At 38.9% G+C, this 12,319-nt stretch overlaps 1 protein-coding gene across 2 annotated transcripts in view; it reads left to right on the top strand.

Annotated features, from left to right (window-relative positions):
- HADHB (hydroxyacyl-CoA dehydrogenase trifunctional multienzyme complex subunit beta) overlaps nucleotides 1–12,319 on the top strand; it is a 45,502-nt gene that overhangs the window by 28,439 nt on the left and 4,744 nt on the right. For both annotated transcript variants that reach the window (XM_009442084.4, NM_001034119.1), the window contains 10 exon segments: nucleotides 308–407; nucleotides 3,646–3,733; nucleotides 5,168–5,355; nucleotides 5,689–5,869; nucleotides 6,555–6,676; nucleotides 9,411–9,490; nucleotides 9,570–9,617; nucleotides 10,691–10,778; nucleotides 11,459–11,533; nucleotides 11,986–12,150. In XM_009442084.4, the coding sequence (XP_009440359.1) occupies nucleotides 308–407; nucleotides 3,646–3,733; nucleotides 5,168–5,355; nucleotides 5,689–5,869; nucleotides 6,555–6,676; nucleotides 9,411–9,490; nucleotides 9,570–9,617; nucleotides 10,691–10,778; nucleotides 11,459–11,533; nucleotides 11,986–12,150 (1,135 nt within the window).

The following is a 12,319-nucleotide window of genomic DNA, read 5'->3' as shown; positions in this document are numbered from 1 at the left end:
GTTTCTACTAACATTAATTAACATTAATTTATAGGTTTCTTATCTATTTTATTCTATTCCAAATTATTTTTTATTCTCTAACTTCTCTTTACCAATTGAGCATCAAATGTTGACTTTTAAAATCACTCTTTCATTCATTTCTTCTTTGAGAAGGTGCCAAATGCTTGTCAAATTAAAGAAAAGATACAGTCTCTGTCCTTTTAAATTCAAGGCTAACCTTTTTCAAGGAGCGCAGTGTTTTGTGTGATGATCTCTGGCACTGCCTTGATGTGTGAAATGTTTCTTTGCTTTGGATTTCTACTTCCAGGGGTTTGTTGCATCGGACCAGTGTCCCTAAGGAAGTAGTTGATTATATCATCTTTGGTACAGTTATTCAGGAAGTGAAAACAAGCAATGTGGCTAGAGAGGTGAGTAAAACAAACTTTATGTTGTTTAAAGAGTGATAGGAGAATCACTTTGAATTTCAATTAATAGAAGTTACTTTATAAAAGCCTTTAAAATCTATTCAGTTACATTTGACCTAAAATGTGATTTTACAGCTTGGGTAATGCGTTATTTAATATGTAAAAGAATTCTAATATAAATCAAATGACATACACTATATTAGTGTATATTCATACTTTACTGTAAATCAAATAAATTATTTGAGCTGGTTTAGGACATTGTCTCTTGTGTTAGGAAAATAGAGATCAGCAAAGTGTGGCTGATAGTATTTTTAGTAATGTTAGATATCATGGCTTCCAATTAATTTAAAATTTCAACATGTTGCAGAGAACTAATTTCATAACTTGACTTTTGTTAGCTGGAAGTAGCCTTGCTTACTCATTTGTTCCCATCAACTAGATGGCACGTAAGGCAGCTTGGCTTTTTAAAAACTATTTCACAGGAGTTTACTTTTGCCCTAGTTGGCATAGCTCCATGTAGTGTCGATTGGGCAACCAAGATAATGACAGGCCTTGGAACTTCTAGGATGTGTCCTACAGGCAAATCCAAACACGTCTTCTGGGCTGTGTTTTGATTTAAAATCGATTGGATGAAGTTGGCACCAAAAGCACATTTCACTGTACTCAGTATTTTCCCTAGTTCTGGTCTGTGCTTGCCATATTGTTGGGTTCAGTATCACTGTCAACTGAGAGACAAGGGCAAATGAGCAGGACTGAAAGTATTTGTTCTGTTCCACCTCCGTACCTGGCAGAAATGTTAGAACTGCCAAAGGCCTGGCATGACTGAAGCCTACGAAGATAACTGTGTGCTGTTGAGGGGCAGGAAGGAATTAACAATAGGAAGAGATTTTATTTCCCTTCTGAAATTTTTTGTTTTTCCTTGAACCTTGACATTTCTGAATGTTTCAAATATGATAATTTCATGAGTACATCAAGCTGCTCATAATACATTTTCAACTTTTATATTCTGAAAATAACCAAGTGACTTTTATAAGAGCACTTAAGATGTAAATAGTAAATTTTTTTGCTGTTTTCTCCTCTTGCTCAGCTTTTTATCACATCCTTTTTTCCTTCTCCTCCTCCTCAAAAAATAAATAAATAAATAAATAAAAATAAATATTTCCATTTTCTCTGTAATTCAGTTCTTTTTTTCCTAAAACTAAAGCCATAATGTTTTCCTCTGAAATTTTTCCTGGAAATTTTACATCCATTTGCAGATCTCAGCTATTGATTGACAGGAGGTAGATTCCCTCTGCCTGCCCTGCACTAATACCAGTTATGTTGTGCTCCAGGTAATTTTTGCAGCGTCTGCAGGGAGAGATTGGGTTGAGGGGGATACATTATGAGAATGTCACTCTAAAGCTGTATTGCAACCTAAAAGCTAACATAATTTCCAGCCAAAGAGTTTCTTAGGCCCTATTGCCTGTATTAATAATGTTAATATACAGTCCTAAAAGGCTTCTGGTGTTCATGAACCTGACTTTGTTGAAAGGTTCAGCATATTCCCCTGTTCTCCAGCTTAAAGACATCTTCCTCCTTTTCCCTTAGTGCCCTGAGAGCTATTCAAATTTCAATAGAAGTGTGTGGACAAGGGTCACCAATAGCCACCTCTATTTAAAGCTCCTTCCGTCCTGAGAGTCATCTAGGGCCAAGGGCAACACAAATTAGAAAGGCCCTTGTGAGAATCGAGCCATTGCAACCTAAGTGCCCCTTTGACACTTGCCCCTTTGCAGAGCTCTTCCCTCCTGCCCCCCGAGATACTTGCGTCTCTCTTCCTTTCCGATTGGTTTACGTTGAGAGGCTGATGCACAGGTGCCTGGCAGAAGTTCTCAACAAAGCAGGTTGGGCATTTAGTATCAGGCCTACCTGGAAAGACCAGAATGAGGTCATGTTGCAGTTACATCACTAACACATTTCTGTTTTTATAGATTATGGTAAATAGCATAAAAGTAAGTATAAAGGTAAAAATCAGTTAAGAGACATTGAATTTCTAATTGAGACTTTGGAAACATTTATTTTACTAAATTATAGGAGAGTTTGTGTTCTGAGGATAATTAAATAGTTTCAGGGAAAGACTACTAAAAATGAATTCCCTATAATGGGATCCAGTATTTCATAGTAAATAGTGTGTGGGTGTGTATGTGGGAGGAAATCTGGAAGCTTTATTTCTAAAGTAAAACTTTAATATTATAAAAATAAGTATTTTATAATTGCACCTATGCATTAATTATTTACATAAACAAAAATGGAATCAGACGTTGATTGGTTTTTGACAGCATAATTTCCCCCAATAAATAGTATAATAAAATTATAGATGTGCTCATTTCATGTTTGACTTTCACTGTGCCATTATAATAGAGGCCATTTTTAAAAGATTAATAATGACCTCAGTTTTTCTTAAAGCCGCTCAGATGACAAATTATTCTCTTTGTATCACGTATTATGCCATCATCCTGGCCACTTGTTAATTGGTCTGACCCTTATTTGTTCACAGACTCACTTGTAACTCAGGCAATTCTCCAGTTTCTTTCATTGAGTTGAGCTTCTGTATAGTTGGCAAGTTTTCCAGTTCATCTTTGCGTTGGGTCTGCAGTGTGCTATCTGAAGTATCAGATGGTCAGTAAGAGAAACCAGCTGGCAGTGAGCAGAAAGATAGGTGTAAAGCAGACAGGGTCTTGAGTGGGAACTCTGTTTATGAAGGGTCAGTTCTTTAGAAATCATTTTCATGTTTAATCACTTTTGCTTTGCTGCTAAGCTTTGTGACTGATCATGAGACCTGATAACACAGATAGTGAGGACTCCACCCCATAGTATATTTCATCATCATTCCAGCAACCATCTTTAATAGGTTCTTTTAAGTATATTTGAACATTAAACAAGTTAAAATCAAATTATATATTGATATTCTTGAAGGCCCTGAGCAAAACATCGATAAGAAATTAGGTGAGTTAGGAGAGTATCATAGCCTCGTGTCTGCACTAGAAACCAGCCAGCAGGAATTTTGCATATACCTGTCAATTAATGGCAAGATTAAATATTAATAAACCATTTCTGTGATGGACTTCATTTGATTTTAAATATTGCTCTGGAGAATGTTAAACTGAAACCGTTTCCAGATGACTATGAAGATTAGTGCTCAAAGCATCATTTACATGATGCCCTTCCCTTATAGTGATCATTTCATTCACTCTATTTCCTAAAGGCTGCCCTTGGAGCTGGCTTCTCTGACAAGACTCCTGCTCACACTGTCACCATGGCTTGTATCTCTGCCAACCAAGCCATGACCACAGGTATGTTTAAATGGAAACAGACAGTACATGTTAATTCTCCTTTGTCTTTTACTTGATTATAAAAATGTACTTTTTTTTTTTTTTTTTTTTAAACACAGAACCTCACTCTGTCACTCAGGCTGGAGTGCAGTGGTACCATCATAGCTCACTGCAGGCTCAAACTCTTGAGCTCAAGAGATCCTCCTGCCTTAGGATCCCAAGTAGCTGGGTCTACAGGTGCTAATTTTTAAATTTTTTGTGGAGACGGGATCTTGCCATGTTGCCCAGGCTGGTCTTAAACCTCTGGCCTCAAGTGATCCTTCTACCTCAGCCTCCAAAGTGCTGGGATTACAGGTGTGAGCCACCATGCTCATCCCAAAAAGTACTCTTAACAGAAGTAAAAGATTAGCACAGATCTCTATACTTGTGTTTTTTAAAAAGTAAGGTCAGGTTTAAAATTTGGGGGTTCTAACCGTAGTTAACCTCTTTTTTTGCTCTCCATACCTGAGGAACATTACCATTGGCGTGGTTCCTCTGTGAATAATGTGGCTGGCTGCAGCAGGGATTATCAACTGGAGGAGTGTGTCTCTAGGAAGGTACTTCAGCATCTGAGGCATGAGTAAATAGTTTACAACCTGCCAGGCTTTCAACCTAGGTGCTTCAGATATGATATTTTCCCACAAAGATATGGTCTTCCTTCCTTCACCACTACCATACTTGTAAATCATTGCTTTAGATGGCACAGCTCTTTCCTTCACTTTCTCCTTACATCCTTGGCATTTTTATAAATCACTGAAAACCCCACTAACAAACTTTAGCAAAACTGTGGGATATTTTGTAGCATCAGCTCTTAGTGTGAGGAGGCAAGGAAGCCTGAAAGATTTAGTAATCATGTGCTCATCTAGTAACATCAAGGCCTAGGTGGGCACCCCACCTCATGTGTGGCGGGGAATGATGCCCGTGACTGGGGGCGTTCGCCACTCTAGGCAGCATGTGACCAACTCCTGGTTAGAGAAACAGAATACTGGCCAGTGGCCATAAGGAGAGAGGGGGCCTGCCTTACATTTCAACAGCTGTAATTTCTCTGCTTTGCAGCAGAAGTTAACATTCTCTTTATAGGATAAAAAATCTTTATTAAAACTAAAGCTGGGAGCATATAAATATGCAAGATGTTCTGGTTTGGAATATGATTTGTTCAAGAGTTGGTCCAATGGATATTCCTAGAAGTTGATGTCCATATGGCAGGAATGAAACTTGTTTTTCTCTAACGTGTTGAATGTGTTTTTAGTCATTTAAGAAAATTACCTTAATTCTTCTGAAAAGTTGAAAACTTTAATTACAGATGTTGTACAAAGCTGATAACTGTCATTCAGCTTTTTAATCAAGAAGCTTAAATTGGAATGGTATGTTATTTTCTGTAAAAGATATTCATGAAGTATAACCTGTGCCCTGTAGGTGTTGGCTTGATTGCTTCTGGCCAGTGTGATGTGATCGTGGCAGGTGGTGTTGAGTTGATGTCCGATGTCCCTATTCGTCACTCAAGGAAAATGAGAAAACTGATGCTTGATCTCAATAAGGCCAAATCTATGGGCCAGCGACTGTCTTTAATCTCTAAATTCCGATTTAATTTCCTAGCACCTGAGGTAAGGCTTGTGTTTGCAGGGCATCTCACTGCAGAGATTTAGAATTAGGTATGGCAGTGTGGACTCTGCTATGCTGTAATAGGTGTAGATTCTGTAGTTACAGGAAAGGGTTAATTACTTGCTCAAGATGGAAAAAAAAGATAGTGGTTAGAAAACTTTAATTTGTGAGCCCTCTTTAGAGATCCTCTTTAGAGATCCTCTGCTTGTCTTGGTCTTGATTGATTAATGGTAGACAAATAGATTTTAACTTTTCCAAATAACACAGAACAATCCTAGGTGTTAGAATAACACCAGTTAACAGTGTACCTGCTCCTTGGATATCTCCTTTCCCAGCTCCCTGCGGTTTCTGAGTTCTCCACCAGTGAGACCATGGGCCACTCTGCAGACCGACTGGCCGCTGCCTTTGCTGTTTCTCGGCTGGAACAGGATGAATATGCACTGCGCTCTCACAGTCTAGCCAAGAAGGCACAGGATGAAGGACTCCTTTCTGATGTGGTACCCTTCAAAGTACCAGGTGAAATGAAATGCTTCATGACACTTATTAGGGAGTTCTGAATTGCTCCTAAAACTCAAAAACATCCCGAGTGATTTTTCCATAAGTATGTTGGTTCTGTTTCCGAAGTATTCAGCCTTTATTCTTAAATATGGACGCAAATTTTGATTTATGTTGTAACAATAGGTTAACATTTTTTAAAGTTTCTATAAGAGTGTCCTTTTAAGATCTGAGCACTAATCTCAGCACTTTGGGAGGCTGAGGCAGGAGGATCGCTTCAGGCCAGGAGTTCAAGACCAGCCTGGTCAACAGCGTGAGACTTCATCTCTAATTAAAAAAAAAAGAAAAGAAAAACAAAGAGAGTCTCCTTTTAGATCTTGCTGATATATTTTAGTTCTTACATACATGCCTGTTTTTAAAATTCCTGAATCGTCTGACTTCTATATAGAATAGCCAACTGTGAATGAATGTCTTAAGAAAATAGGGTGTCCTATTTTTAGTAAAGCATTTAGATGATTTCCCAATTGTCTTTTAAGACTTTAGTTTAAAATTTGATAATATGATAATTATAAAACACTTTCCTTCTAGTGAATAGGTAAGGTTTATATTTCATTTGTTTTTGTAATTTTTAAAGCATATTTCTGTGGAGAAGATATATAAGGCTTGTGGTTCCATAGAGTTAAAAAAAAATTCATTTTTTTTATAGGAAAAGATACAGTTACCAAAGATAATGGCATCCGTCCTTCCTCACTGGAGCAGATGGCCAAACTAAAACCTGCATTCATCAAGCCCTACGGCACAGTGACAGCTGCAAATTCTTCTTTCTTGGTAACTGTCAATGTTATTTGTATTTAGTAGTGACTTTTCTATTTCTGTACCCTCTGTAGAAAAGCCTAATATAACTTTTTGTGTGTGTTATGAATAGAGGGTTAAAAATATAGTTATTCATTTTAATGTGAAAGTGGAGTCATTAAAAAAAAAAATAGAATCATGGTTTTAAGGCCCGAGAAGTCACCTAATCCAGCCACCATTCTGCCACAAAAACTCTTCCTTTCAGGCACTTAACCAGTCAAAAAACTTCTATTGCTTATGGTGGGCCCTGGAAATGAAAAGAATAGACAATTGCAATATAGTGAGATGCTGTGATGGCTGTAAGCATAGGCTTAGGCTTAGGTCGAACCCCTGACCCAGATGGGGGGACAGTCAGAGAGTCTTCTTGGAAGAGGTAACACTTGAGCAGAAAATCTTGAAGGAAGAGTAAAAGCCAACTCAAGAAGGATTTTAAAAGGCATTTCGGGCCGGGCGCGGTGGCTCACGCCTGTAATCCCAGCACTTTGGGAGGTTGAGGCAGGCAGATTACCTGAGGTCAGGAGTTCGAGACCAGCCTGAGCAACATGGAGAAACCCCGTCTCTACTAAAAATACAAAATTAGCCAGATGTGGTGGCACATGCCTGTTAATCCCGGCTACTCGGGAGGCTGAGGCAAGAGAATTGCTTGAACCCTGGAGGCGCGGAGGTTGCGGTGAGCCAAGATCGCACCATTGCACTCCAGCCTGCACAAGAGCGAAACTCCCATCTCAAAAAAAAAAAAAAAAAAAGGCATTTTGGACAAAGGGAATAGCAAATGCAAAATCAAGGAAGTATGAGAGCAAGGGGTTCTTTGGGGAAAAGTTAGGTTGGAGCATAAGGTATGAACTGGGAAGTCGTAGAAGACAAGGAAAAGCAGGCAGAAAGAGTAACAGGATACCTCTTCCAGCCCTGATTGTTAGAAAACTGCTTTACACTGACCCCAATATTATTTTCCTGTAAGCATCATGGAACAAATCTACCACTGTTTGTTTTGTGTTTTTTTTTTTAACTTATCAACATGTAGCTTCATATCCTTCCATGCTTTTCTGACTCCTCAATTAAACATCTTTATTGATTCTGCTGCTGCTTGTAAGATGTGATTTCTCTTCTCTTACCACCTTGGGTATAGTCTTCTGGATATAGGCCGTCTGGTCAGAGTTTCTCTTACAATGTAACTCTCCTACCTGGCCATAAAGTCTTGAAAACATACGCAGATGTTTGACATATTTGCCCATGGTAAATGACTAATTAATGCCTGCTCTTGATAGGCTAGGGGAGTGGAATCTGGAGTAGTTGCAACAGGATGGAACACCACCCTGTTAAGCCCAGGTGGTGAAGAGCTGGTTAGGTTGGTCATTTGCAAAACCGAATTGGATGATAGAGCCATGTGGCATGGACTACACTTGCCAGATCTGAATCCTTTTGATTATTTCCAGGGTATGCTAAAGGTCCAGGTTTATTTAGTGAGAATCAGAGACACAAATCATCAGAGGTGACACATCACAATACATGGATTTTGGGGACTGCATTAGTGCCCCACATTCATTGCAATTTTGCACAAGGGCACATTGAACCTGTTATTAATGTAATGTCTGTAAACCATTTATTCCACATGGTCACCTATGTCTCCAGACTTTATGGACACCCTATTGGTGGCTACACAGTCTCTTCAGGGTTGCCGAGTTATAAAAATATGACAGAATGTGGTAGAACTTATTTTGATTTTACAAATTATGAAGAATAGTTTCCTTTTCTTTGGAATTCTGAAGTTTCTGGGGAGCTTTTCTTCTTTGAAGTATGGTAAAGGACGCTTTTTCAGTAGTACTTCTTTGTCCTCCAGCTTCTCGGTTGTCATTTGGGAAGAAATGTATGGGGTGTATCCAAAGAGGGAAGATTGTGGTTCTCATGTCCTCAGCTGGTTCTCCCATTGGTTTGCTCGTTACAGAATATAGAAGTAGAATAAAATGACCTGTAAGCCACGGGCAGAAAGCAGCTGAGAGCCCAGAAAATGTAAAAATAAATAAATAAGAGATATGTTTATTTTGGTTCATATTTTGTGCCAAAAGCTAAAAACTTTGGCTTAAATAAGTGTTTAGTGTTTATTATGAGCAGTTCTTTCTTTCTTTTTTTTTTTTTTTTTTGAGACAGAGTCTTGCTTTGTCACCCAGGCTGGAATGCAGTGGCACGATCTCAGCTCACTGCAACCTCCGCCTCCCAGGTTCAAGCAATTCTCCTGCCTCAGCCTCAGCCTCCCAAGTAGCTGGGACTACAGGTGTGTGCCACCACACCTGGCTAAGTTTTTGTATTTTTAGTAGAGATGGGGTTTCACCGCGTTAGCCAGGATGGTCTCGATCACCTGCCTCATGATCTGCCTGCCTCAGCCTCCCAAAGTGCTGGGATTACAGGCATACAGGCATGAGCCACCACGCCTGGCCATGAGCATTTATTTCTAAAGTTACCTCTTCTATTGATTCCTTTTGATTATTATGATACTTTTGAACAGCCTTCTCTACCCTCATCCTCCAAAAATGAGTCAGCGTGTGTATGTTTGAATTATGATTTAATGATGGATACAGTGAAGTAAGTGTTGTTATATAGAATCACTGTGTAAGTCTAATGAGTTAATAGATTCAGGTACAGATATATAAGATGGCTGGAGAAAGACCTCCAGACAGGCTGAAGAATTTTAACATTGTGCTGGTTAACATTTCAGACTGATGGCGCATCTGCAATGTTAATCATGGCGGAGGAAAAGGCTCTGGCCATGGGTTATAAGCCGAAGGCATATTTGAGGTAAAGTAAATGTTCAAACAAATCATCTCTGATTTCTTTATTTTATTACCAAAGCTCACCTCTCTATTTTTTTACCTAGGGATTTTATGTATGTGTCTCAGGATCCAAAAGATCAACTATTACTTGGGTAGGTAGCAGTTTGTATCCTTGGACTATAATCACAAGTATTTGATTGCCTATGTTTTATTATACTGGTTAATAAATGATTAACACTGGTTTATTATTTATTTGTTTATTACACTGGTTTGAGAGTATATTAAGCCCTGAGTTCATAATTGGTTTATGTGGTGGCTTTTTTAAAAAAAATAATAGTAATCTGGCCGGGCACGGTGGCTCAAGCCTGTAATCCCAGCACTTTGGGAGGCCGAGGTGGGCAGACCACGAGGTCAGGAGATTGAGACCATCCTGGCTAACACGGTGAAGCCCTATCTCTACTAAAAGTACAAAAAATTAGCCAGGCGTGGTGGCGGGCGCCTGTAGTCCCAGCTACTCAGGAGGCTGAGGCAAGAGAATGGCATGAACCCGAGAGGCGGAGCTTGCAGTGAGCCAAGATCACGCCACTGCACTCCAGCCTGGGCGACAGAGCGAGACTCCGTCTCAAAAAAATAAATAAATAAATAAATATAATAGTAATCCTTTCCGTTGGTATATCATTTTACAGTTTTGGATTATTTTCCATTTTTTTCCTATAAGTTTTACGTATATATATATATGGACACACACAACTTATATTCTTTTTCATTAAGATATCATATGCATTTTTTCATATGGCTACACACCCTGCTACACAATCTTCCTCATATAGCCTTTTATAAAAGCCTCCCCATGTTTAGACTCTGTTCCGCTCCCTCACAAGGCTGTAGCCTCTAGCCTCCACTGTGACGTTCACATCAGTCAAGCCCTTTCCCTTGCCTTGCTCTTTGAACTCTGTTCTTCCAGTTCTTCATGTTATTAGCTTGTCCTTATCCCTCACTGTTTATTTATTATCAGTTTCTCTGACTCTGCAACATAATAAGGGTAGAGGGCATGTCTGTACAGTTTCACTATTTTATCTTTAACATTTCATTAATCAGTACAGAAAAATCAAAGAATGAGTGAAAAGACATTAGAGTACCTATGTAAAACTCAGTTTGGGGAATATGAAGGAGCTCTTAGTTTAAAAATTAAAGTTTTAAGATATTACTTATTTTTTCTTTGCAGACCAACATATGCTACTCCAAAAGTTCTAGAAAAGGCAGGATTGACCATGAATGATATTGATGCTTTTGAATTTCATGAAGCTTTCTCGGTAAGTAATTTGAAAGACACATATGAAGGGACTATAGTCATAAAAAATGTCATCCATATTTGTGAGAGAGAGCAAGGCATGGTTTATGATGTGAGTAGAGCAGGAGTGGACCTGCATATTTTAAGTACTGATTGACACTGCTGGGAGGGGCCTGAGGGGAGGGAAGCAAGGGCCACACATACAGTGTTGGAGAACATACCAAATTGTTTCTTTAGGAAATTGCCATTGAAAACTGATACAAAGATTTGTTCAACTTTACTTTTTTTTTTTTTTTTTTTTGAGACAGAGTCTTGCTCTGTTGCCCCAGCTGGAGTGTAGTGGCACGATCTCGGCTCACTGCAACCTCCGCCTTCCAGGTTCAAGCAATTTTCTTGTCTCAGCCTCCCGAGTAGCTGGGACTGCAGGCGCCTGCCACCATGCCCGACTAATTTTTTTTATATTTTTAATAGAGACAGGGTTTCACCATATTGGTCAGGCTGGTCTTGAACTCCTGACCTCAGATGATCCACCCGCCTCGGCCTCCCAAAGTGCTGGGATTACAGATGTGAGCCACTGTGCCTGGCCGATTTGTTCAACTTTAAGCCATACCTAAAGTTGTTAAACTTTCACAAACCATTCCTATAAGAAAGCATAGAGGAACATGAATGACGAGGTTCTTATTCGATTATTTTCTCTTCCAGGGTCAGATTTTGGCAAATTTTAAAGCCATGGATTCTGATTGGTTTGCAGAAAACTACATGGGTAGAAAAACCAAGGTGAGTTTCTAATTTTAAAAAATGCGTGAATTTTCAAAGCACGTTAATAATTGGATCTTAGTTACCTGTTCTTAAGAATATGAAGGGAAAGCTTCTCTTTCTTTTGAAGAATTTTGTCTTTCATTAAAGATATTTATTTCTTAGTGTAAAAGTAGAAATTCTTGTATTTCATTAAATATATTTATTTCTTAGTTTAAAAACAGAAATTATTTAGCAAAAATAAAATTCTGTGTTGTCTTTTGTTCCTTGCATTCTGACATTAGATGAAAAATAAATGGACTCCTGACTTTTAATATTGACCTAGACTTACTTTCTTTTGCAGTAAAATTATTTGTAATATGTCTGACGTTACGTATTTTCCTCTATCTCTCTTACTTCGTAGTACTAAGAGCCTAGCTTGATTCTGATCTTAAGTAAACTTATCTTTACATTTGTGTCTTTGGGGGAGCCAGGTTGGATTGCCTCCTTTGGAGAAGTTTAATAACTGGGGTGGATCTCTGTCCCTGGGACACCCATTTGGAGCCACTGGCTGCAGGTTGGTCATGGCTGCTGCCAACAGATTACGGAAAGAAGGAGGCCAGTATGGCTTAGTGGCTGCGTGTGCAGCTGGAGGGCAGGTACGTTGCAGTGGTGTCATAGGACCCTCCAGAGAGTCATTTTCTTGGAATGACTAGAATGTATGATTTAGTTTGAAACCTTCTTAAAGCAATATTTTTGATGACCTGGGGGTGGGGAGTGGGGAGGGATAACAGCTGTAATTCTGATAAAACTTTTTGTTTTTTGGGT

This window comes from Pan troglodytes, chromosome 12 (genome assembly GCF_028858775.2).
Source record: "Pan troglodytes isolate AG18354 chromosome 12, NHGRI_mPanTro3-v2.0_pri, whole genome shotgun sequence".
Taxonomy (NCBI): Eukaryota; Metazoa; Chordata; class Mammalia; order Primates; family Hominidae; genus Pan; species Pan troglodytes.
Note: the sequence above shows the minus strand (reverse complement) of the source record. Positions and strands in the feature narration are given on the sequence as shown.